This window comes from Urocampus carinirostris, chromosome 15 (assembly GCF_059441175.1).
Source record: "Urocampus carinirostris isolate Australia breed hairy pipefish chromosome 15, RoL_Ucar_1.0, whole genome shotgun sequence".
Classification (NCBI taxonomy): Eukaryota; Metazoa; Chordata; class Actinopteri; order Syngnathiformes; family Syngnathidae; genus Urocampus; species Urocampus carinirostris.
The window spans coordinates 25788944-25813290 of record NC_142363.1 but is presented as its reverse complement, the minus strand read 5'-3'; the positions used below and the strand labels follow the sequence as shown (position 1 = coordinate 25813290).

The window sequence follows — 24347 nt, the reverse complement described above, 5'->3', positions numbered from 1 at the left end:
CCTTGTGTTTGTCCAGATGACTCTGGACTTCCTCCCCTGAGCCAGCAATGATCCTCTGATCAGCAGCCATCTTTCCTTTGGCTGTGTCCACCAGGTCAGCGAGGTCCTGCAGGGCACGCTCATACTGCAGCTTAAACGCCGTTTTCTGGTTCAGCCCGCTGCGCCGAGAACCTAAAGTCATCACCAGCTCCTCGTAGGTATCCTGACAGTAAACAATACTTAAATACTAGTACTTTCATCTATGAGCGACCCAATTTATATCCAACCTGAAGTGTGAGTATTTTATCTGTTGATAACTGATCCACTTGCAGTGTTGCTCCTCTTCTCTTTAATTCGTTGATCTTTTGTTCAAATTCCTTCAGGTTGTCTTCCATGCTTGCAATGACCTGAGAAAAAAAACAAGTGCTAAAGTGTTAAACTGGGTACTGTGAGCACATGTGATTACCAACTTTGGCTCTACCTTGAGCTGTTCTGAGGCTGGCCTGTCCATGGTTTCAGATAGCACATGTAAGACCTGGCACTTGGTCTCCATTATAGCAGTCTGGAGATGTTGTAGATCAGTCTTTTTTCCACAAAAAAAGGTTTACCAGTAAGAAAATTACTATGTGTGCTTGATAATAATGTGATTATTATCAGTGAAAATGATACAAATTATAATATAACATTTTATATTAATATTATATTAAATATTATAACATAATATAGATTACATTATAAGATAAAGCACGACATCCATAAGTAAAAGGTCAAAATATTTTAACCCATAAGAAGAACAGAAAATAGTTTAATTCTCATAAGATGAATATGAGGGGCCTCAGGACAGACCCATGAGACACACCAGACAACGAAGTAACTAATTGTATAAAAACCAACCTGGTACGCTGTGAGCTGTTGAGACCTGGTCCTTAAGTTATCACAGTTTTGTCCAAGAGCACCACCCAGAACTCGCATTCGCTCTTTCAAGCAGTCTAGATTGTCCTTTAACAAAGCCTGTTCCTCTTGCCTTAAGCCCGGCAATACAGCCAGTAAGGTCTGGCTTAGCGTCACCTCCCCAGTCACACTACAGAGATCATTCTCCAAAGTCTGCAGACAAAGCCGGAAGCAGCTCAGACCTTGACTCATATCGTAATCTAGAACACTAAATTCCAACCATTCATCTCTTTTCATGTAGAAATAGTATCCATAAAGGTACATTGAAACCTTGGAATACTCACATTTTCAAAGGTCATTATCACACTGTATGCCAAGAAAATGAGTATACCTCCTGTTTTTCCAGCTGAGCTGCCACATTGTCTGCAAGCAGCAGTGAGTCTGATAAGACCACGTTCTCCACACCGTCCAGCCAAGATGCAGTTGACGACACTGCTGTGTAGAGCTGCTGCTCCACCATGAATGCGTGTGTCTCACTATCGTTGTCGATCTTTGAATGAACAGAAGTAAGGACACACTATAATGAGATATCTAAATATGTATTTTTTGAGGTATTTGTTATATGCAAATACACAGGATATTTAGCGATGAGACACAATTATTAGAGACACAATTATTAAGGAAGTGGGGTAGGATCAAATAAGCATATGCCTCTTTCCTTTTCGGACATGTTACGTTCACATTAGTTTTGTTTTTTGACCTTTTGTTTTGTTTTACTTTTGTTTTCTTATGTCCGAAATAAAGTTTCATTCATTCATTCATTCATTCATATTTTTTGTACTAAGTTACAAGTCTTAAAGCTATAAATGTCAAAGATTAAGAAGAATGAGTCAACTCTTTTAGGATAAGAATGTCAGAAGTTAATCTACACCTGTATTTTTAAAACTTACAAAGCAATGATGAAAATTCTAACCTGAGAGGTTTCTATTGTAACTTTGAAACTGTCATAAAGACTTTTCAGCGAGGATGCATCATCTTTAAGTTCTCCTTTCAAAAGTGGTGCCGAACATGGGGCACTGGAATACACCTGTAAAAGAATTATAAATGTCAGATTCTTTTCTACCTTTTTTGAGCTTTACTTTTTTAGCTTCCTGCATTGCTTGACTGTACCCTCTGTTTGTGATCCTGCTCCAAGTTCTTCTGCATCAGCTGTGATTTGGTTTTAAGCTCCAGCCGTAGGCTCTCCCACCTTTGTCTCATCTGCTGGTGAGCAGCATCCGCCTCCCTCTCAGCAAGCGCAGATGTTGAAAACGGATCTGAAGTACTGTGACACCACAAAAAATACATTTTCATTGATTGATTTTTAGAATAATGATACATCTGTTGTCTTAGCAAAATGTATTATGGAGAGGGTACACTGTTCTTTTATTTACTATGTTAAACATTTGTTTCTGTTTCAAATGAGATGATAGAAAGTTCAGTACGTGGTGCTGCCCGGTGATGCCTGCTGAATGAGGATCTCTTCTCCTCTGCTGGCTACCGACTGAAGCAACTTCTTCTGCTCAGTGAGTTGTTCCTCTAACTCCTTTACAAAAAATGATTAAATCACATGAGGACAATTCTTTGAACCAAGGATCTAAGTGTCCAATGTACCCTTTGACTCTGAAGGGAGTCCTGGTGCTGTTGGGAGCGTGTGGTCCGAGCTTGGGCCACCCAGTCTTGTACACTGGAGCTCTGAGAGAGACTTGAGTCGGATTCGCCGTCTTCTTGTTCTTGTGTGGAGCCCTGAATGTGATTTATCTCATTGTTAACGGTAGCATTCACACATTTGATTCTGATTTAACTATAATCATCGACAACAATACTACTGTGTTTTTTTTCCTTTTTAAGTTATGGTACATTTTTAATTGAAAAAAAAAAGGCAGCATACGAGCTCATTATTGGCAATAGCTTAATCTTTGTAATGTTTTAGTGGTCTTGGGCAACATTGTAGTTGTTTTCATCAAAATGTTTTAAATAGGAATAATCCATGTTTATTTCTTGTTTTAATATATTTTAATCATATTTGTGGCAGCTATGAAATAAATGTGACAGATAATTTTCTATGAAAATTACATTTGCGTTTACACTGAAAAAAAAAACATACTTTTTCTCATTTTGGACAAATTATTTTTACTATTTCACAATATTTTGAATCACATTTTAGCTCTATCATTTTGAACCTTTTTTGTGTAAAATAATAAAAATAATACAATAATTCAATTGGATTGGCTATTTTTACTGTTACTACATTAATGTACCCATACTACCTACTTGTTTTTATCTAATTTTGCAAATGATACAGTCCATCACTGTTCTCAATGCACAACACAAAAAGGGACCTGCTGCAACATACAGATATGGCAGAATGAAGATTATAGCAGTTACTGGCCTGATCACTGGAAGACATCAAATATTCAATATTGCTATACTGTCCTGAAAACAGTTATCAAGCTGTTGTCACCAATTTAAATAAATGTTCTACGGGAGACCAGGCAAGGTCTCACGACACACCATTGTAGGGAAACACTGCTACCAGACACTACCAAACCTTTAATGTTTTAATCTTCGTACTATTATAACTGAATTTGACAACCAGAGAAAGTGGTTCAACACACCCACCTGCATGTGAGTGTGCTTTTCCTGCAGCATCCTCTGCAGCTCCAGCAGGCCTCCCTTCAGCGTCCGCAGCCTCCTGGCCAATCGCTCTGCCTCTGTTCGATTCTCGAAATGACCATGTAGCAATAGGTTCTCCCCGTGCACAGACAGCTGGGAGAGGGCCTGCACTTTCTCTTCAATGTCCAGCAGCATGTTCTGCAGCAGCAGGAATAAAGAGGCCAGCTCAAACATGCCTCTGTCACAAATTCATTTGCCTCCAGAGTTGTGGCTTTCCTTGTTGGGGGACAGAGAGGGCTTTCTTGCCGACCTTCGACCTGATCTTTTCCGCCACATTAGTGCTAATCCCTCACGTAGCAATGATCAAAGATTAAAGACACATATCAAGTGAAATAGAAACGTGCAGTTGTTCCCTTGTTTGTTAGGTCTCCAGGCTCCGAAGGCTATCCCACAGGCTTTCATCAATCCAGGCAGCAGGATTTATTTGTGGTCAGATGACAAATCGTGAGACGGTGACATAATCTTCTTAACAGCAGCGCGTGTGCTACTAAGAAGCATGTCAATGTCCACCTGGAAGCCTGAAGACTCTTGTTTACCTATCCAGAAGTATGCCACTCCCAATATTCATGCACCGGAATTTTATTCTGAGCCTCTGAAAATATAATTGCGCTGATGAGCATTTCCAAGTAATAAAGATATTTAAAATCTGAAAGCTGATTCTACATTTCTCCAGCATGTTAGGTACAACAAATGTCAATTAATGAAAATTCAGAACAGTCAGGGCAAACAATTTTTGCATTAAAAACTAATCTTTTTTTTCTTTCAGAATTTGACATTTTACATTCAGAAACACCAAACAGCTAATTGCACAACAAACCTATCTAACCTATTCAATTTGTAATATCCCAGATCTTTATTCCTTTGTAGTGTTGGATAAACATGTATACACTTACTCAGACAGTATCTATTATCTTGTTCCTACAATCATTATAGCTGGGTAAAGGGACTACAGTACATTGGAAAACAAATTTCCTGAAAAGATCTATCAGCATCTTTTCATTCTTAAATCGTTCACTGCCATAAACTGTTATAAAAACCCAAAGTTTTTAACAGTTGGTGGGAATTACCACTATACATGTCAAATCTCCATTTTCCATTAAGTAACATGCCAGTGAAGGAGTTACCTACCCTGGCATTGACTTAGTTAAAAACACACTTAAGCCTCAAAACTCCATGCCAGTGCTCCAAGAGAAGCCCTTCCTGGAAAGGGAAATCCGATTAATGATGAAAAATATGGAAGACCTACCTGACAAGATAAATGTTGCACTTCCATGTCCATCTCGTGGGCTTCAAGGATGGCAGTCGCAGAACAATGTGTCCGGCTTAACCAGAGCTCCATCTCTTCAGCTTGGATGTGATAGCCCCAGATATCCTCATCCAAACGTTGGCCTTCAAGCCGATCAATGACACGTTCCTGCAGTGGAATTATGTCCATGCTTATACACCACAAACTATAAATTATATAATAGTAAGATTATACATTACTGATAAAAAATTGTATTCAGATTTGCACATTTATGTATACTGGTGGCAAATATCTTCCATCCCACCCACGTAAAAGACTAGATTCCTTCTTCCAACATACAAACATTACATGACCTTTTGGAGAGTCAAATTTCTTCAAAGTTTGGGAAAATGTTCCAAAGTCAAGATCAAATATAAAAAAGGGATTTCAGTTTTCCCTAAATGCTTAATACCATACCTCCAACAGTTGCCTCTTCCCTAAAGCCTTCATGTGAATAGTGGTCATCCTTTCAGCAAGGACAGCTAGGGAAGACTGCATGGCGGGTTGGTCTGAAATGTCTGAGTTCGTGGCAAAAGTACTGACTGAGCTCAGGTCTTCGGTAAAGCTTGCTTGGAGCAAGTCGATGTCCTCTTGTACGGTCTGAATTTCATGGCTGAGACACTGTTAGGAAAAAAAATATATTCAATACAATAGATGGAAATGGAAATTGGACATAAAATCATTTGAAAGAGTATTTACATGATTTAAATTTTAAAAAGGTATAGATTGGTTAAGTTTGTCCTAAAATGGTTGTAGAAAGACAATTAAAAAGAGCTGGCCTGGTATGTCTTCATGTGACTATCTGGACTTGTGTCAAGCTCCATGGGCTCATTCAGCTTGGCCTCAAGCACTTCCATTTTGGACGAAATGGACTGCAGTGAAGCCTGGTAATGCTGTTGTTTCTCCAGAGCTTCGTACAAAGATCTCTGCTTTTCACTTATCTGTTCACAGGAACATGTTGTGAATTGACTCTAAAACACAAGACATTGGACTTTAAATTATACAAACCACGTTTTTTAAAGTCTCCCATGAGCGTTGCAGGTCATCCAGGTTGGCCACAGACTCAAACGTTGGGTCGTACAGTTCTTGGACAGGAGCTCTTTTGAGGGCTCCTCTTCCAATCTGGGAGCATGCATTCATATTATATGACATGTTTCGCAATCTTATGAGTGTACAATTGAGCTCAAACTAAATAATACCTTAGGAGCTGCAACATCATTGAGAGCGAGCGGCGAGGGTGATCGACATGTAGGAGGGGAGGACACGGAGCTTATGGTGCCCTCCTCGCCAGATTCCTCAGTGACAGGAGATAGGAGCGTATGACAGCGGCCCACTGTCATCTGATCATTTTGAAGGGCATGCAAAAACATTAAGAGTGTACAAAATGTCTTTTGGGGGATTTTAAAAAACATATTATGATAACATGAATTTAATTTTCCCACCACAATCATTTGCCCCTCTTCCATCTCGGGCGACCCTGATTCCATGTCACTGACGGTCAGCAGCAAGGTAGCATGCTTGGCTTTCACCGCCAACATTTTGCACTTAGAGTTGAGTGATGCAATCTGCTCTTGATAACCTTTTATTTTTTGGGCCAGTTCCTTGAAAGAGAATACAAAAACGGAACTTGATATTTCATCCAGAGCTCATGGGACGGTAGCATTCGGAATTACTTCATGGTGAAGTATCTGCGCTTGCAGCTCCTGGATGTTGCAGGTGGTGATTGGACGATCCTGGATGACTTGGTGAGCTTCCTCAATCAAGCCTTGCAGTTCTCTCACTTCCTGTTCATACTGCTCGTATTGCACTACTGCCTCCTGAAAGAGTATTAATAAGTTTGTTTTCCATATTTTTGTGGCCACCTTGGCATACTTGAACTATTTGAATTTCTTTACAAATGCAAGCAAAAAATATTTATAATGGAACTTTGGCCAATTATAAACCTGTAGGATGTTGCACTGCTGGATAGCCACGTGCTGCAAATGGCTGGCGTCTTGCTGCAGACGTAGCGCCGTGCGACAGATTGTTAGGTTGGGCATCACCTCTTCAGGGACCCGCAGAGCGCTCTGGCACAACTGCACTGCCTGCACTTGCTGCTTTAAACTCTCCATGTCTCCCATCAAAATCTGACGTCAGAAAAATTCAATCAAATGTTGTCATTAGAGTTTTGTGTGATGGATTTAGAATGGGACACTATCATAGGTAAAAGCTGAAACGTGTATCCCATGGTATCTTGTGATGTTTACCTGTCTCTGAAGCAGCTGTTCTTTGAGGCTCTGGCGTGCCAGCTCAGGAGACATTAGCATTGATTGGACATGCTCCAGAGCTATTTGTAATGCCTTCACCTCACATTCAAGTGCCTCCATACTCTGAAGACATGGTAATTAGATAAGCATTGTTGCAGTACAGTTATTGATTGCTTTTTATACATAATGGAGAGCAGATACTAAGAACTTCGAACCTTTTCCGCATCCTCCAAACCCTGCAGCCGCGTCTTGATGCTTTGCTGCAGCTCCTCGGTGTGTCGACTGAGCCTGCACACCTGCTGACTCATGGTCTCCACTTGGAGGACCTCAGAGAGGAGGTTCACTTTCTCTGACATGGATTCCAGATCTCCATGGACCTCGCTGGATTCACGGAGGACAGTCTGGCAAGCGGAAAAAAATATTGTTTTTTGACGGAGGATGAGAATCCCACATGCATTATATGAAGTACATACCTGGTACACTCGTATCTGCTCCTGTAGGTGAACTGACGAGTTCCAAATGATGTTGGCTCTCACAAGGCTTTTGGCTTTCTCTGACCACCTCAGAATGAAATCCAGCATCTCATGGTATTCGTCTAGGTAGATAACAGCCTGGACAGCAAAACAACAGTGAGAAATTACCACAAAGCGAAATATAGTTGCCCTTCTTGGAAAATGAGGCAAACCCCCATTGAGGACATTGTGTGATTACCAGCTAGTAAATGCTGAGGGTTTCAAACCTTTTTGAGCCAGTTGTTGCGAGAGTCAGCTAGTCGGGTGATGTGACGGTGCATCTCTGTCAGCTTCCCAATGGAATCGCTTAGCTGCTTGGCAAGCAGAGGATTGCGGCGGCCAAAGTCCTGCACGGCCGAATCCAGTTTACAAAGAGTACTACCACAGCAGTCCAAGTCATCCACTAAACGCTTTACATATAAAGGAAAAAAAAGCAAAAGATCGGTTTACAGGCAAACCATGTATTGTATTCATTTTCACGGTCGTTGGGGCACCACTTCCTGTGGTGTGTCTTCTCAATCAAAGTATGACAAATCTGGCTATCTACCTTGACTTCATCTTTGGCTTGGTCAAGATCCGGATATTGGTCTTTGAATTTGGCTGAGATTACTTTGAGTTTCTCAGAGACGTCATGGATCCTGGAGCTATACTCCTCTTTGATTTCTCTGTTTTTTTGAATGTCTCTCTCTTTGGAAAGAACCTAAAATGCCCCATGAAAGCACAATTAAGATCTGCACGGATTTCAATACAGAACTTTACACAAACAGGGCCGCACCTGATCCTCTATAGCCCCTAAAGCCAACGAGACCTCGGCCAACTGCATGGAAATTTCAGAGGGAAGGATGGTGTAGAGATCCAGGTATTTGCTCTGTTGCTGATCGGCTAACTTGTCCACACTCTGACGGTAAGTGATCACATCTCCATGGACCACCTGCAAATGTTAAATAAAAGAATACGGCGAATAGGAACTTGTAGCTTTTTTTCCATACTTCGAGTTCCTGAAGCAGGGAGTCGATGTCAGTCATTGAGTCAAAAAGAAGTTCTCTTGTCTCCTGTATCCAGGCTTTCACCGCGCTGAGTTCTCGTTCCACTTCCTCTCTGTCCCTCAGCTCCTGAGCAGCCTGAGCTCTCTTGATCCTAGACTGTGTTAGAAGACTTCACGCAAATAAGAGAAATTATACCATACTCAAAAAAGATACAGCTGAACTCTTTTGGGATATTGAGCTAGTACCTGTCCATCTGCTCTTGCACAGCCCTGATCTCTTTCAGGCTGGGAAGCTCTTCCTGTTCACTAGTAGGCGAGGGCACCTCCACATCATGCAGCAGGCTGAGGGCGTACTGACGAAGCAGAGTCAGTGAAGAAAGCTCTCTCTCCAAGTCTTGGCTCAGCACATCATGTTGTTCCAGCAAGGATTGCAGGGTGGCCTTGGAGACCTTCTCCACAGCGCTGTCTGGCACCCGATTCCGGAGCTCATCTGCGGCCGCTTGCACCTTTGTCATCTTTTGCCAAAAGATAATTGTTCTTCACATTAAATACATGTCATTTGATAGTTTAAGCCATCCCTGGACTTGAACATTTGCCTTCTCTCTGAAAGTCCTCCACTCCTGTGCCGTATCCTCAAGAACTTGTTCCTGGCCACGGGCCACGCTGCGGAGTCTGGTCCAGCGCTGCCACACGGTTGTCATGGAACGACTGATGGTGGCTTTGCTGGTGTCGCTGCCAACCTGCTCCAAATGAGCTGCCTGCTCTTCCAAACTACTAAGCTTTTTTTGAAATCCATTGACCAGTGAAACCAGGGTCTACAAGAGTAAAGCAGATTACAACACAAAAGTTGATTTACTTTGCACAATAAAGCCAACAAGGTCAAAGGGAAGGTATACAAGTGATAGATCTGTAGTTGTTTCACTCAATATATATATTTTTACCCGTAATTAAGAAAAAAAAAAGAAGAAAAAAAAAAGGTATTGTGGCCTGTCCTACCTGGTGACTGTGCAACTTGTTCTCAGCCTCTTCGCTCGTTGCTGCCTTTGCTGTGGAAAATTGGGTAAGCTTCTTTTCTGCTTCATTCATGATTTCGATTACGGTCTGCCGGGCCTCCTGGTACGAATTCCACTGAGCCACACAGCTAAGAAGAGAAATATTCAGGCATTGTCTATGGTTGTCAGTTCACAAATGGACAATGGAATGAAGCTGAGGCAACACTACCATCAACAGACCAGTGTAGAGGCCGTACTATTTTGTCTAAACTACCTGTGAAGAACATCCTGGTGACATTGGAGCTGATCCCGGACTTCAAGGCCTCTCTGCTTGGCTGATTCGACGCTTACCAGCAGTTGCCCTTTAGCTACAGGGTTGACCAGATCCTCCAGCTGAGGCACAAGGCTTTCCAACTCTTCAAGGTGGATGAGAAACTCCTGCTCGGTAGCCATGATGCCGTCCTGCTGCCTCAGACATTCTTCGTAGTTCTCAACATCCACGCCCAGGCCAGCCTGCTGCAGGAAGGACACGGCATCCTCCAGCCATTCGCAGGCAGCCTGCATCCGGAAGTGATACTTCTGACATAGAAGCAGGGCCTGCTCCAATGTCCCCTTCGCGAATAAAGTAAAGATAATACCTCCTTAAAACCTTCTGAAATTCAAAAATACAAATGCATTTCCACTGCGCAACACTGATAGGATACATGTAAGTTTAGTTTATACCTGTTTTGAACTCAGTTGTCTTTGAACATCTGCTTGAAGCTTTGCCATTTCCACAAGACTCACGTCCATGTTGGTGGGTGCCAGCTCGTTAGCGCTGGAGTACTTGTGCTTCTCCCTGCTACTAAGAGCTGCCACAATCCTCAATCTGGACTGAACTTCTTCCTGCATGATTTGTTGCTTCCTGATCTCTTCCTGCACCTTTTCCACCCGCATATCTACAGTCACAGCCGAACAGAGGTCGTCCCGGACCTGCTGCAGCCAGGCCAGGGTCCTTTGCATTTCTGTTTCAAAGTCTTTATTCTGAACAAAACGGTTCTCACACTCCTCAATCAGGTCACCGACCGCAGCCTGCAAGGACAGTAGCTCCTCCTGCCATAAGACAACTTGCTCCTTTGAGGCGTTGTGCATCGTTTGGTCAAATTGTGGAGCACGAGAGCCCATCTCCTCCATGAGTCTAGATAAGTGCAAGTGGGCACTCTGGAGGCTCCCTGCAAGTGCATGATAGTTCTTTAGTCTCTCCTCTGCGGACTGAGTCTCAACATTGACCTTCACCAGCTGCTCTTTTGTGGCCTTTAATTCTGAGTCAACTTGCATGGCCATCGCCCTTTGGTCCTCAAACGACTCTAAGGTTTCATCCAGATGCTCGACCTTCTGCTCGACCAGCCTCTTCAAACCATTGTAAAGGCCGGTGAGTTGAGTCATTTTCTCCGGGCACCACGGTTGTCCGCTGCTCCGGAATCCCTCCTTCTTCTGGTTAAGTTCATTGACAGCAAGACCCAGGTTGCTCAGATCCTCTTGGATGGCTTTGTAGTCGCTCTGCAGACGAAGCACCTCCTCTGTTTGAAGGCCATCAGGCTGTCCACCTAGATGGTTAAACTGCTCCTCAAGTTCCTCCAGCGCTTTCTGCGTGACATCTATGAAAGAGTTGTACTCGTTTCTTGTGAAAATAGCCTGTTGGATTTTCTCCTGTTTCTCTTTGGCTAAGGCTAATATGTTATTGTACTGCTGCGGGAGGATATTTAGTTTTTCATCCAAGAAGCAGTGGTCCACTTCATTGAGAGTGGGCAAAATCTCTTGACCCGCTCTTTGCACAATTAGGAGGATGTTCTCGTACTCCACTGCCTGTTCGATTAGCTGCTGGTATTTTAAAAGCTGCGCATCTAATTCAGTGTCGCCAACCATTAGATTGATTTCAGGAAATGTGATTATGTCAGCTTGTTTTATCCACTGGCATATTTTTTCAAGGTCATTTTTGAAGTACTTCCTCGATACAAAGACCCTTTCTAATTCTTGAAGTTTCAGGCCACACTTGTGTAGGGTTTTATCAAAGATGTTTTGCAACTCCTGCAGCTTTTTGAGAATCTCATTCCTTTCTTCCTCATTGGCATCCCTCATCAGGTCCCTTCCCTGAGACCACAAGGATGTCAGCTCACTCTGGTACGCTTTCAAACTACTTTGGATGTTCCGACAGGTTCTGACCTGCTTTGCCAAGTCCTCTGGTAACAACGCAATGTACTCCTCAGCCTGTAATTTTTTCTCATTTTGTTGGACCCATGATATGGACTGATTGACTGCCATGAGGAAGTGAGTCCTCTCTGTAAAAGCCTTACTTAGGTGTTTCTTACGCTGCGCCACTTTGACACTAAGAGATTCAACCTTGGACTGGGTGTCAGAAATTAGCTGCTGAAGACGCTGACGTTCACTGAGGCCTAGACGGGCCAGAACCCTGTCCGAATCAGTCATTGCTTGGGTCAGCAAGAGCTGCTTTGCTTCCAACTCACTGCAGATGCTCAGGTGGTCAAATAGGAAACTTTGCGCCAACTCTGGAGGGGGACTCATTTTCATAGCCTCAGACAAAGCGGGCTGCTGCTCTTCAGCCCAATCCCGAGCCTCCCTCAGACGAGCCTCCACCTGACCCATTTCCTCTATTGTCATTACAGAGTCCTGGATTTTCGTCTCAATTAGATGTTGCATCTGCGACCATCGCTGTTCAAAGTGACTGATCTGATCTTTGACCAGTTCCTTGTCATCCAGGTTCAAGTAGTGAATGACTTTCTTCTTTTGGTTCTTTAGTTCTTCAAGTGTACCTTTTTGTCCTTTCAAGTTGACTCCCAGTTTGCGTAATGCCTCTAAATGCTGAGAGGAGCTTTCTGCATCAGTTCTAAAACAAACAAAAAAAGAAGACAACTGCATCAGACACAAAAAGCAGAGGTTTTCTTTGTCAATGAACACAATACAAATTTTGAAAATAGAATCAAGATGGTTGTACCTGGCTAGGTTGTCCCACTCCTTGGATACATGCTCAAAAAGTTCCTCGACTGCAGTAATGCAGGTGTGATACTCTTTAGACCTCTGTAGATCTTCCTGTCTTTGGACCAGTAGCTTGCTGACCTGCTGACAAAGTTCGAGCCAGGACTGACTCAGTCTTTCCAGTTCTGCGTGTTCTGGAGAGTCTTGACCCGGAGACAGTGTGTTGATGTTCTTCGTCATCTTCAGCAAAATATGTTGTTTGGACTGTATCTGTTGGCTGCACTCCTGGATTTGTGAAAAAAAAAAGTCACAAAGGTTGATGCCAATTCTATAGGATAGTTAAAATAAATCTGAATAGTTTGATTTATTAAATTACTCATTACTTTAATTACAGAACAAAATCAAATAATTAGCTACCATTGTTTTTAACATGAGAAAGTGTGTAAAAAAACACATCACTATAAATTCAGTACTGCACTACCTCGGCTTGGGACAACATATTTTGAGCTATCTTAGTCTCCAACTCTGCAGGTCTTCTGGACAGACTCAGGAGTTGCTGCTCCATATCTTGGAACAGACTGGTTAGATTTTGCTTCTGCTCCTTGATCTCCCTCCAGCCCTCAGAAAGCTCTTGAGCATTTGACATTCTTTCTTCAATCTAAAACAACCAAAACCAACATCATATAAGGAATAAAGGTCCCAAAAAAATCTGGTATTGTTTCGCTATGACTCGACTGTTCTTACGGTAATCTTGACCCTCTGGACCTCAGCTGCTATCACTTGAACAGCATTGTCAGAAATGTCACATACTGAACACACCAGATCTAGGTAAGTGCTGGCCTGTTCCTGAAGGGCTCTGTAGTGCTTCACCTGCAAGCAACCAGACACAAATCTTGGGATAATAATTATGCAGTTACACCCCAGCATTAATCTAGAAGCACCAATAGATTGAAAATTGTCCAAATATGAGCTGCAAAAGTACCTTTTTAAGTGCTTCCTGTAGACCGGATGGTTCTTGTTGGTTCAGTTGGAGTTCCTCCTGTATGGCCGCCAGCCATGTCTGGCACTGCTGAAGGGTATCCTGGTGGTTTACATGTTTTTGGAGTTCTTGGTCCAGACTTTGCTGCACCTATGAGCAAAAACTCACGATAAAAAACCTACTAGGCTAAAATTTAGGTTCTACCAAAAATCTACTGCGAGGAGTTTTGCAATACTCGTTGAGCAGTGCTGCATATGGCAGAGTAACTGTCCGTGATTCCAAGCTGGTGAGCCTGGACTTGTTGGCCAATCTTAGCTTGGACTTGGTCAGTGCAGCTGGAGACCAGATCTTGTCCTTTCTGCTTTAAACTGGTGAGACGTTCCTCAAAACTGGCAATGTCCTCCATAATGGCCTAGAGGAAAAAAACAAATCCGACTTATTAAAATTTTTTATGAACCTCATCATAATTTGAAATAAGTGATAAGCATTCATTACTTATTTCAACCACCATGTTTTTAAAGTCTTTATAACCTTATTCAAACCCATGTCTTCTGAGAAATGGAACCTTAGCATTCACCTTGTGCAGGGCAAGTTGCTGTGTAGCGATCTCTATACTGTTTGTCTGGATGGATTCAGAAGTGACAAGCCGACTGGACATTTGCAAGAGCCATTTCTCCACTTCCTGAAGCTCATTGTTGTAATCCTCATGTTCCTTCACCCACTCCACCAGGTTCTGGACCTGTGTCTGAAACAAAAAAATGAAGAACATTGCAATAGGTGACATTGTACGTGACATTGTTAGATACCTTTGCTAACGAGCACAGTTCCAGATAATCAGCTTGAAGGGTTTTCATGTTGTCGCTAATGATAGGGTCATGGACTGTGTCTAACAGGGTTTCACCCTTCTCAATCACACATTTCACAGCCTGCTCATGCGACTGCACCATCTGCTGGATTGTCTGCAAAAGGTAACAGAATAATGTAGCTGTAACTTTTTTATTCCGTCTAACATTCTCTATTGTGCATGAAGTGAATAACTAAGGGGATTTTTTTTACCTTATACTTTGCAAGCTGGGCCTTCTTTTGATATAGCTCAGCTTTGGGTTCCACATTAGATGCCAACAGGTTCTTCGTTTCCATGACCCAATGAGCCTGTGCCTTATATTTATCCCCAAAGTCTTTGGAGAGTGAGATAGACTTTTCTAAAGTGTTCTGTTGAGTGCGCAGGGCCGAAATCAGGTCTTCCAGTTGGCCCAGTTGGCTGTCAACGTCCTCCCTCAGTTGAGTCCCTTCAGTTTCCTCTAAGAAGGCTGCGGCTCGTTCTGTCTTCTCTCTGACGGTCTTCATTTTAGCGTGTCCCTGCTCCACGTCAGCTTGCAGGGACTGAGAAAAAAACATGGGATGTTATCTTTACCCTGACAAAATCATTGCCCTCCATAACAAGAACAAAAAAACTAACTTCCAGCTTCTTCATCTTTCTCTCCATTGCCAAGTGATCTAGTGTGTTTGCACTTAATGTTAGTGTATGGAGGCTGTTCTGGATAGTTAGAAGCCAGTCTGAGAATTTACAAAAGATACATTGTGCCTCTTCAATGCAGGATATCTCCTCTTGCAGCTGCTTGATTGTCTCCTGCAGTCAAAGAAGATAAAACAAGGTAGTGCCGGTATTTGAAGCATTCTCAACATTCACAGACCCTTTAAGTAACTTCAGGGATTTGTTTTTAAACACAATATACATGTTGGAATAATTTATCATAATCTATTTCAGTGCAATGCATCAACATTAATTGGAAAAAAACCGTTACCAGTAAGTGCAAGAGCAAAGCATGGTAGCGAGCTGTAAGCTGGGTTGCTCTAGTACAGATCCGGCTGCTAATATGGGTCTCTTCCAGAACTTGCTGCGCCAATACACCGAGTCCCTCAATCTCCTCTTGATAAACCAGCACTTCCTCTTCCCAAGCCTGTACAAAGAAAGAACATTTTAGCGATACCACAAGAAAGCTGAAGAGAATGAAAAACAGAAACCTTTATCAGTTGGAGCTGGGCATCTTTTGTGGTTCTGTCAGAGCGGCGGTCGGCTCGGAGTTGCGCTTTAGTCTCCATGCCCTTAAGCCAGCTGTCTAGCCTTTGGAACTTCTGCTCCATTTGTCGGAGTTTGGCCAAGGCACTGTTGAGCTGAGCCCTGGTGTCAGCCAGTCGGGCCTGGTACATCCTCCACTCCTGCTGCTGTGTCTCCAGGGTTCGGTCCTCAATCTGCGGCGGCCCCCATGGAGCGACCTGCTCTCGGCTGACTAGCAAGGTGTTCAGGAGAGCCTGGCCCTCTGTGCAATGCAGTTGGAGTTCCTGAAGTATCAAAAAAGGAGGATCTATTTTTTCCTTTAAGTGAAAGTTGGTCTTTCAGCTTTTCCAACCTGCAACTTTTGGAGGGTCTCCTCCAGCATATCGACATCTCCCTCCAACTGAGTGTAGAAACCCAGCTTCTCTTGTTCCTGTTGCAACCAGTCCTCAAAGGCTTGAAGGCCCTGTTGATACTCTTCATGAACTTGTACTATCTCTTCAGCTTTGCCAACCGCCCCCTTGAATACAAACAAGATTTTCTATCCGGTTTTGCTCAAGATACTGCATGAGGTTATAATATATTGTATACATCAAGTTGTCACGGTAGATATTTTCAATGTTGATATAAATTTAAGGAGAATACCATAGCATTGTCTTTGATCCCATTGTAGCGTTCCTGCAGATCTTGCAGCTCCAGCTGAGTCACATAGTTCTCGGCTATGCTGGTAGTCTTGGCTACAATAGTGGCCAGCAGTTTGTCATGGCTGAGTACCTCTTCGTACAACATCTGCAAACACAGCTTCGCGTTATTAAATTACTTGTTTGCCAACACAAAACTCCTTCAAGCGGAAGATGGCGTCACCTTTGCCTTGCTGAGGTTAGCAGTTTTATCACGCATTTCTGGACATTGTTTATCCGCCAGGTTCAGGTTCTCTTCCACATGCTCCAGCCAGCTCACAAACTGACACACATCCTCCTGGTAACTGGTCCATTGGGACAGAGAAGATTCCAGCTGGCTGTTGTTTCAGAAGAGAAATTAGGATCACTTAAATTGACTCAATATTTCAATTGGCTGTTTTTCACCTTTGGGGTTGATCAAGTATAACCAATTTCTAACCTTTTGCACTGAATAGATGAAGATAGCAGGGAATCCCAAGAATCTTTCAGCTCCTGTATTTGTTCCTGTACAACTTTCACACCATTGGCTGAGGTATTTCTCTGAACAGACTCCCCTCGAGTGATCAACATTTTAAGCTGGATCTCCTTTTCCTGGCGGGCAGTCAGTAAAGCCTGGAACCATCAATTGTTGGTTTTACATGATGATGGCACCACTATTTCAGCAGACCTTTTTGACATCTTCGCAGGATAAAAACTGTATATACTCTATATAAAGGATAACTACTGTATCTAAACTTTTAGACATCATATCATCCAGAGTCCAGATTGCTCTACCTCCAGTTTGATCATTCGGCTATCCAGGACATTTTTGTCAGCCGTCGGGGCGCAGTAAGTCTGAAGCATGTGGCTTGTGTCTGACGCCCAGTTCTGAAGCTCGCTTAGTCCATGGTTGAACAGCTGGTGCTCAGTAAGAATGCGATCGAGCCGTGAAGCCTTCTCCTGTATACAATAGTGACAAAATAAGAAAACTTTCTTCACAAAATTGAATCTCAATTCTTTAAAGGCTGTTTTCCTTTTACACGTTTTACAAAATAATACTTTACTGCAGATTGTTAAGAATATTTTCTTTAAAAAATATCAATGTTTCACTAGACAACCTATTTTTAATTTGAATCCATTTTTTTCAATATCCAATAGTGCCAACTTATTTTTTTCTCTCCTTATATTTTTGAAAAAACAAGGACACTTGACTTGAAGGAAACATCTCCTGGATGCAACTGGGACACATCATGATGTATCCTGGGTTAATTTAGTGTTACTGGTCTCGCAACATCAGACACTCTCGCTCAGGTGACCCAGCCAAGGTTGATCACGCCTCAACTTGCGTAGTAGCCCAAGGTTCTGCCCTTTTGAGCCATAGCCACATAGTGTCTTTTTCTGCAGCTTCGCTCGTGGATTTAATGGCTTTCTTCTTGGCTGACCCTGTCACTCCCAACCGTCCTAGGACTTTGCAGTAGGATCGTCAAGCAAAACCTCTGCAGCCGACCTCTATTGGCTAAAATACCATATTCCAGCCCCTGCACTCCTCCACTAGCTCCTGGTACTTTGCGCGTTTCCTTTCATTGGCTTCCTCAATGCGCTCTTCCCACGGGACTATGTGTTCCAGCATGATCAGGTGAAGCCTCACAGGCTATTATCATGTTTGGCGATGTTGCTGATATGTGCTGGGGGAACCTTAGTTGTTTCCCAAGGTCGACTTGCAACTGCCAATCAGAGGCAATGTGGAGGAGTCCTGTTGTTGTCTGTGCACAAGCCCTGGGTTTCTCTCTTGCCTTGATGAAATTGACTGCCTTGCTTGGGACTTGATGGTATTTGTCCGTGTTGATTACTAGGGCGATGCGCTCAGCAACTGCTTTCAGAACCTGGTCATGACGCCAGCGATAGCGACCAGCAGCCAGGGCCTTTGGACGGCTGCTGAGCAGGTGTTCCAAGGATCCTCTTCCGGAGCAAAGGAGACAGGAGAGTGTCTCGCTCTACTCCAACACATGAAGGTTCGCTGGGTTTGGTAGGACATCGTAAACTGCCTGCACAAGGAACCGGACACGGTGGAAGCCTGCTTGCATGATGTTTGACCGGGTCACTTTGAGCTATAATGTGTTCTTCCACCTTTTCCATGCTCCCTGTTTCCTGAGTCTGACTGCCTTGCTCACCCGCTCTCCCAAATGTATTTTATACTGCCCTCAACATTACTAGCTGGCCACATATCATTCAATTTACGACAGAGGCCGCGGGCCAGTAAATACTTGATCACGGGCAGTAACTAGCCCCCGGGCCGGACATTGGACATGTGGCAGTAGCAAGTACAGAAACATAACTGCATAAACCTCTACGGCAAAGTCCACAGTAATGGGTGAAAAAAAACCACACAAAAACTACTAAAATACAGCAACAACTCTAATTCTCGCCGCAAAATGATTGCAGTGAAATAGGTTCATAAAAAGCTCAAATATTGCTATTTTTTAAACCAGGGGTCGGGAACCTTTTTTACCCAAAGAGCCATAATAGCAAAATATTTTGACGATTTATTTTTGAGAGCGAGCCATACAATATAATACAATATATTTTAAGACCAATTTCAGAGAAACCATCAAACCCGCTCTCCCGACAAAATCAAATTTTTTAGTGCATTTTATTTCGTGGTGTGACATTACAAGATTTGGTAAAATTGATGAAATGAGAATAATGCCAGAACATGTGTCGCACATATTAACAAATAAACCCCTTTAACTTGTCTCCCTCCCACAATTACTCAAAATCGTTGAGGCTCATATTGACCTTAGTTTTTTCAAAAATAATGCTTTTAAAACAGTGCAAGCAGAGTGCATTTGAAAAAATGCCACAAAATACTGCAAACAAGGATACTAACATATTTACTTTTGGTGCAGATGGCGCAGGGCAGAGAGAAGTACGCTGTGTGCACAGCTCCAGCCACCCCTATTGCTCACCCAATCAAATTGCTCTGTGTGCTTGGCTGGGTTTTCTGTGTGTTTACTTTTTTTTTGTGGATTTTCATCATTAAGTGTTTAGCAGTAAACCTAAAATATTTAATGAGCTTCTATATAAAGGATTCCTTCGCAGAGTACAGCAGAGAACGGGGTCTGTTAGTGTGACACCTTGATTGTAGACTGTAGTCGGGAGTTTACTGCTTACAGTTCACAAATCCCTTGACCGCATGGCTTGTCAGGCACCAATGAGGATGCAACTCTGCACAGTTTTCTCCACTGTTGATGGTTTATGGTCTGTTTTTGGGTCTTGGCAAAGTTGGCACCAGTCCATTTCTAAATGTTGTTGGCCAAGTTCTTTTTCGGTTTTCCTCTCCTCCTGCCCCGTTGGACTGTGACCTGAAGAATGATCTTCGTCAGTCCTGATGGTCTTATAACGTGACCACTGAAGTTTTGGTCGGCACACAGTTGACAACAGCTCTTTGTCAGTACACTGTGCCCTCGGATGGAGTTGCGCACCGTTTGGTTTGTCACATGGGCTATGTCGCTGATGCCTAGAAGTTTCCTGTAGCATCGCATCTCCATGGCATTGATTTTCTTTTGCAGTTTTGCTGTGAGAGTCCACGTATCGCAGGCGTGGCGCCTGCAGGAGTCTTATCTTTGATTTACCTGCTATGTTCCTGTTCATTACAGATGGGTTTTAGACTGGCAAGTGCGGCTGTGGTTTGAGCTATCTTGGCCATGCTCTCTGTATACTGGACCGATTAGTCCATTCTATTAGTGCTACGTTGGCTATATGCGCACATGACTCGGCTTAACTCATAACCGATTTGAAATGCTATGGATGAAATTTGCGTGACTATGATTTTATTTCAGAGCCATATGTACCTATAAAAAGAGTTCCCAACACCTGCTCTAAACTAATTCAAATAAAATATTTACTTCTTTTTTTTAATTGAAAAAATATTTTCTCAAATTTCTCACCAATTTACACACAGCAAACTATTACTGTACCTTAGTCAGGTTTTTTAAAGCAAGGAACTGAGCAGAAAGCTGTGATACGCGATGCAGAAAACCCTTGCCGGCTGCGGTTTCGTCCAAGAGACGCTGGGCCTTCTCTTTTAGCCTGCTCAGCTGGATTTCATGGGAGTCTAGCTCCTCAAGCACAGACTGAAAGGGCATAAGCAGGTTATTGTAGAAACTGAGCAAGCACACACAAAAGGCAAGGATTACTAAAGCAGGCCAGGTGGAGAACACAATTTATGTTAGGATTAGCAGCATAGAAAGGCAGCATTTTAAACACAGCTTGCACATATGGACAGGAGCAGTTAGCTATTCGAGCTACAAAACTGCATTCGAATGTAAACTTCAGTAATAGATTTCTACATTCCATCCCATATTTGATTTGCACATCCCCTAACATTAGCCTCCAATGGTACCTCAAACTTTAATTTTAAAACAGTTTCTGAAGTAAGTTTCCAATGTTACTACTAGTTTAAAAATAAATCCCATTTAGTTTCTGACATGCATTGCTTTATCATTAGCGCTAGCTGTTCAAGTTAGCATTTAGCATTAGCTCTTTACATACCTGTAAATCAACATTTAAGCAGCAACATTCATACCTTTTCCTCGCATTTTATATGTTATTTAATCATTTTAAATAGTGTACACTGTATGACAGCTTTCGTACAGGAAAAAAATACAATTAAAATTAGAAAACTATTTTTTGTTAGACCAATATTGTCTTGCCCATTTTAGCTCTAATCCGAATTGTCTCTGTCACTGGCAGTAGACGACAACGTCAGCGAAGATTGCTAATATTGTGGCGGTATTCTACATAGTCTGTTTTTCTGTGAGTAAATAGGTGCTGCGTTGTTTTTGAGGTGCATTTCCGCTTAATCAGGGGAATTGCAATTAGCTGAGGTTGACAGGTATGTCTTTAAGTTAGCTTACAGGATGAGCTAGATTTAGAGCTGAGGAAGACCAATGTCTTAGCATTGTTAATGGCATTATCAATGTAGCAGGGTTAGCTCCAAATGATTTTAACTTGCTAATTTAGCAAGTACGCTACAACACCTTCCAACATTACAATGGAAGAAAATTCTGTATATTTTACAAGTATATTTTTTGCTTATTTTGAGGTATTCTAACTTTTAGGTAAAATATTTCAACTTCAAATTAGCCAATGTTTTATTTAGCATTGGATCGATCGTTTTGCTGATTTTAGGTATTCTTTTTCTAATGTGCCCTCAAAGTATTTGTTGAAATAGGCAAAATTATATACCCTTTGCTAGATTAGACAACTTAGCTTATTTTACTGATGTTTTTCTTATTTCAATCAATAAAATGAAAAAAAATATCCCTGATAAAGAAAAATTATACCTAAAAAAAACTGCTGCCAATGCAGTCGGATTTATTTTTTGCAGTGTATTTACCTGATTGTGGTTTAAGGATGAGGTAAGCAATTTTCTCACCTGAAGTTTGTGGAGCTCCGTCTTCTTGGCCGCTAGATCATGAAGTCGCATGCTACTCTCCTGCACGGTCGTCTCGGTGACGTTTAGAAACTCTTGAAGAGGGTCAGCACTGGCCTCAAAGTCCTTCATCTGCGACACCAGGTCCTGAAACAAAAAAAAACAACATCTGGTCAGTTGACTTTTTAAACACCTTTCCTGCTGTCCTGATCTTTGCTCACTTGTAGATTGATCTCCCTGCTATGAAGAGTGGACATGATGTTCTTCCAGTCTTCAAGTGCACGACTTATCTTTGTCCTGAATGCTTCCACTTTGTCTTTGGCTGTGATCATGGATACAAGCTCACCAGCGACCACCACGTTGTTGAGCTTGGACTGACCCACCTCTCTGTCGTTTACAAACTCCTGCGGAGCAGACACAATTATCAGAGATCAAAAGATAGGCAACAGTAAACAGTAAAAAGGTATGGAGATAATGTCTACAGATAAGAGATTGACAGATGAGTTTATTTTAACTTATTTAGGTTCCAATTTTGTCCTAAGCATGATAGTCAAACAATGTTTTCACATTAGCTATAATATCACCTTTAGACATTACGTCCAACATTACCTTTGATGTTAACCTAAAATTTTGCTTTTCATTGTTGCTGCTTAAATGTTGCTGCATTTTGAATCCTTTTTTGGGCAAAATGAGAAAATAATACTTATTTTTTTCTTGAATGAAATGAAAAAACAAGCTTACTCATTTTTTTCTCAATAATTTTAACGTATTTATTTTTATTATTTAAAAAAAAACATTAATAATTGCCTTTTAAAGCATTTTTTATGCTATCTACCAGTACTTTCCTTATAGTAGTGCAGAGAAATAGTTTTAAAATGAAAAAAAATATATTTTTCATCTACAATTTAAAATAATTTATTTTCTTAGTTTTTGCAATGTGAAGGGGCAGTGAATTAGTCGTGCAAAAATACTGACAAAATAGGAAATGTGTACTATAGATTCAAAATCACCATCTACCTGAATCTTTTGCAAGCATGCTAAGGCCTCTGAGACGTTTTGAGGAGCATCAAAGCATTTGGCCGTATTGATCTTGGTGTTGACCAGCCATTGCTGGAACTCCCTGTAAGCCGAGCGAAAAGTCTGCTCCTGCAGCTTCTCTTTGTTCTGGCACTCCCTTGCGGCTCGGAGACTTAAACTAGTACCACAAGAAAAAAGAAAAAAAAGTTTTTCGTATTTAGAGCATAATGGGAATGTTCAATCCCAAGCTGTTCATCTCTCAGTACCTGTTATATTCTTTAATGAGGGCAGAAACTCTCTCAGAGTGGGCTGCCATGTCTCTGGAGAAGCGGCACAGATCGTTTAGCTGCGTCTTCAAACTATCGCATGTGGGCTCGGCTTTGATTAGTTCCTCCAATGTGTCCTGGGAATGTTTTCCTTTTTAGTTTCTGTGGCTGTTATGTGCAACACAAATCTAACTCACCTTTGCAATCTGCCAGCCTTTGAGAATCTCCTCTCCGTCACAATTCCCCTCGGCTTGCTCAAGTCGTAGACGCCAGTCGTGAATCTGACGGCCAAGGGCCAGCATGTCTTGTTCCAATTGTGCAGACAGACTGCTGAACTCCTGCTCGGAAGTTGTCATCTGAGAAAGTGCCGTCTCTAAACTGGCTCGGGTCTGAAGTGCAGCACGTTCCCACTGTTCCCAGCTTGACACCAGGGCTACCTCTTCGCGTTCAATGGCCTCGTATCCGCCCGAGCCTGTATGATCTCTTGCCGCTGCCCCGCACCTCTGCACTCTGTTGAGTCTCTCTCGCCCATGTTGCTTAGAACCTAGTAACTCCTTAGAAACCAGCAAATATCAGACCGGTTATAAATGCAATTGTATTATTTATGGCCTTGAGCTGTGTTTTTAGTTGGCCAATACATCTCAAACTAGACTGAGACTTACCTGAACCTTGGACAGCTTTCTTTTGATGGAATCTGAGTTTCCTGATAGGTCCGACCAGCGCTGAAGTTCCTCCTTGGCAGAGATCAACCAGTCGTTGAAGTCTCTGACAGCGTCCAGATATTGCTCATGTTCGGAAACAATACTTTGCATGGACTGGATTTTACCCTTACGAAAAAATAAAATAATATTATCCTCAAAGTTTGAATGTTACACTTGTGACAAAAAGTTGCTTTTGGAACAGTTTGATTACCTTGACCACAGCCGAAATATCAGCAAAATGTGAAGTGAGCTCCGCCCGTGACTCTGGACCAAAACTCTGGTCGCCACACTTTTCATACAGCATCACTGCTTTGTCGGTAAGACGTGACAAAGCAGCGGCGTGAACATCAACATCCGCCTGGATAGCCCTGAGACGCTCCAGGTGAGTTGATTTCTCTCTCAGGCCTGGTTGCTGGGGTAGAGTCATTCCCACTTCCTGCTCCACTAACTCCATCCACTGCTGAAGATGGTTCCTGCTCTCCTGGAAGTTGCTCCACTGCGCCACCGTCCACTCCAGTCGACTGTGGACAAGAGTTTGACTAAATACCTATGCGTTTTGTTAAAAAACGTATTATTTACTCGAATGGAATTATTTGTAAAATTTAGGAATCTTGGCTTGTCACAAAGATTTTCACATTTTTGATATTTTTAGTATTA

At 42.3% G+C, this 24347-nt stretch overlaps 1 protein-coding gene across 1 annotated transcript in view; it reads right to left on the bottom strand.

Annotated features, from left to right (window-relative positions):
* syne1b (spectrin repeat containing, nuclear envelope 1b) overlaps positions 1-24347 on the bottom strand; it is an 81770-nt gene that overhangs the window by 29706 nt on the left and 27717 nt on the right. Inside the window, exons 51-104 of the mRNA XM_088354806.1 lie at positions 23902-24211; positions 23652-23816; positions 23187-23543; positions 22990-23126; positions 22724-22901; positions 21928-22110; positions 21710-21853; positions 20250-20405; positions 17068-17232; positions 16733-16905; positions 16478-16631; positions 16259-16402; positions 15969-16133; positions 15583-15900; positions 15363-15518; positions 15017-15187; positions 14614-14940; positions 14364-14516; positions 14135-14302; positions 13793-13969; positions 13561-13707; positions 13323-13448; positions 13060-13236; positions 12598-12863; positions 10329-12489; positions 9880-10217; positions 9610-9754; positions 9210-9428; positions 8860-9128; positions 8618-8783; positions 8404-8559; positions 8176-8328; positions 7856-8038; positions 7590-7727; positions 7332-7517; positions 7117-7239; positions 6814-6996; positions 6544-6687; positions 6313-6471; positions 6070-6210; positions 5879-5992; positions 5650-5811; positions 5288-5491; positions 4832-4999; positions 3532-3723; positions 2524-2655; positions 2355-2455; positions 2041-2194; positions 1844-1957; positions 1262-1420; positions 874-1083; positions 461-562; positions 267-386; positions 2-202 (exon numbers count right to left, since the gene is read on the bottom strand). Coding sequence (XP_088210932.1) covers positions 2-202; positions 267-386; positions 461-562; positions 874-1083; positions 1262-1420; positions 1844-1957; positions 2041-2194; positions 2355-2455; positions 2524-2655; positions 3532-3723; positions 4832-4999; positions 5288-5491; positions 5650-5811; positions 5879-5992; positions 6070-6210; positions 6313-6471; positions 6544-6687; positions 6814-6996; positions 7117-7239; positions 7332-7517; positions 7590-7727; positions 7856-8038; positions 8176-8328; positions 8404-8559; positions 8618-8783; positions 8860-9128; positions 9210-9428; positions 9610-9754; positions 9880-10217; positions 10329-12489; positions 12598-12863; positions 13060-13236; positions 13323-13448; positions 13561-13707; positions 13793-13969; positions 14135-14302; positions 14364-14516; positions 14614-14940; positions 15017-15187; positions 15363-15518; positions 15583-15900; positions 15969-16133; positions 16259-16402; positions 16478-16631; positions 16733-16905; positions 17068-17232; positions 20250-20405; positions 21710-21853; positions 21928-22110; positions 22724-22901; positions 22990-23126; positions 23187-23543; positions 23652-23816; positions 23902-24211 — 11614 coding nt within the window. The remainder of the gene's footprint in view (position 1; positions 203-266; positions 387-460; positions 563-873; positions 1084-1261; positions 1421-1843; positions 1958-2040; positions 2195-2354; positions 2456-2523; positions 2656-3531; positions 3724-4831; positions 5000-5287; positions 5492-5649; positions 5812-5878; positions 5993-6069; positions 6211-6312; positions 6472-6543; positions 6688-6813; positions 6997-7116; positions 7240-7331; positions 7518-7589; positions 7728-7855; positions 8039-8175; positions 8329-8403; positions 8560-8617; positions 8784-8859; positions 9129-9209; positions 9429-9609; positions 9755-9879; positions 10218-10328; positions 12490-12597; positions 12864-13059; positions 13237-13322; positions 13449-13560; positions 13708-13792; positions 13970-14134; positions 14303-14363; positions 14517-14613; positions 14941-15016; positions 15188-15362; positions 15519-15582; positions 15901-15968; positions 16134-16258; positions 16403-16477; positions 16632-16732; positions 16906-17067; positions 17233-20249; positions 20406-21709; positions 21854-21927; positions 22111-22723; positions 22902-22989; positions 23127-23186; positions 23544-23651; positions 23817-23901; positions 24212-24347) is intronic.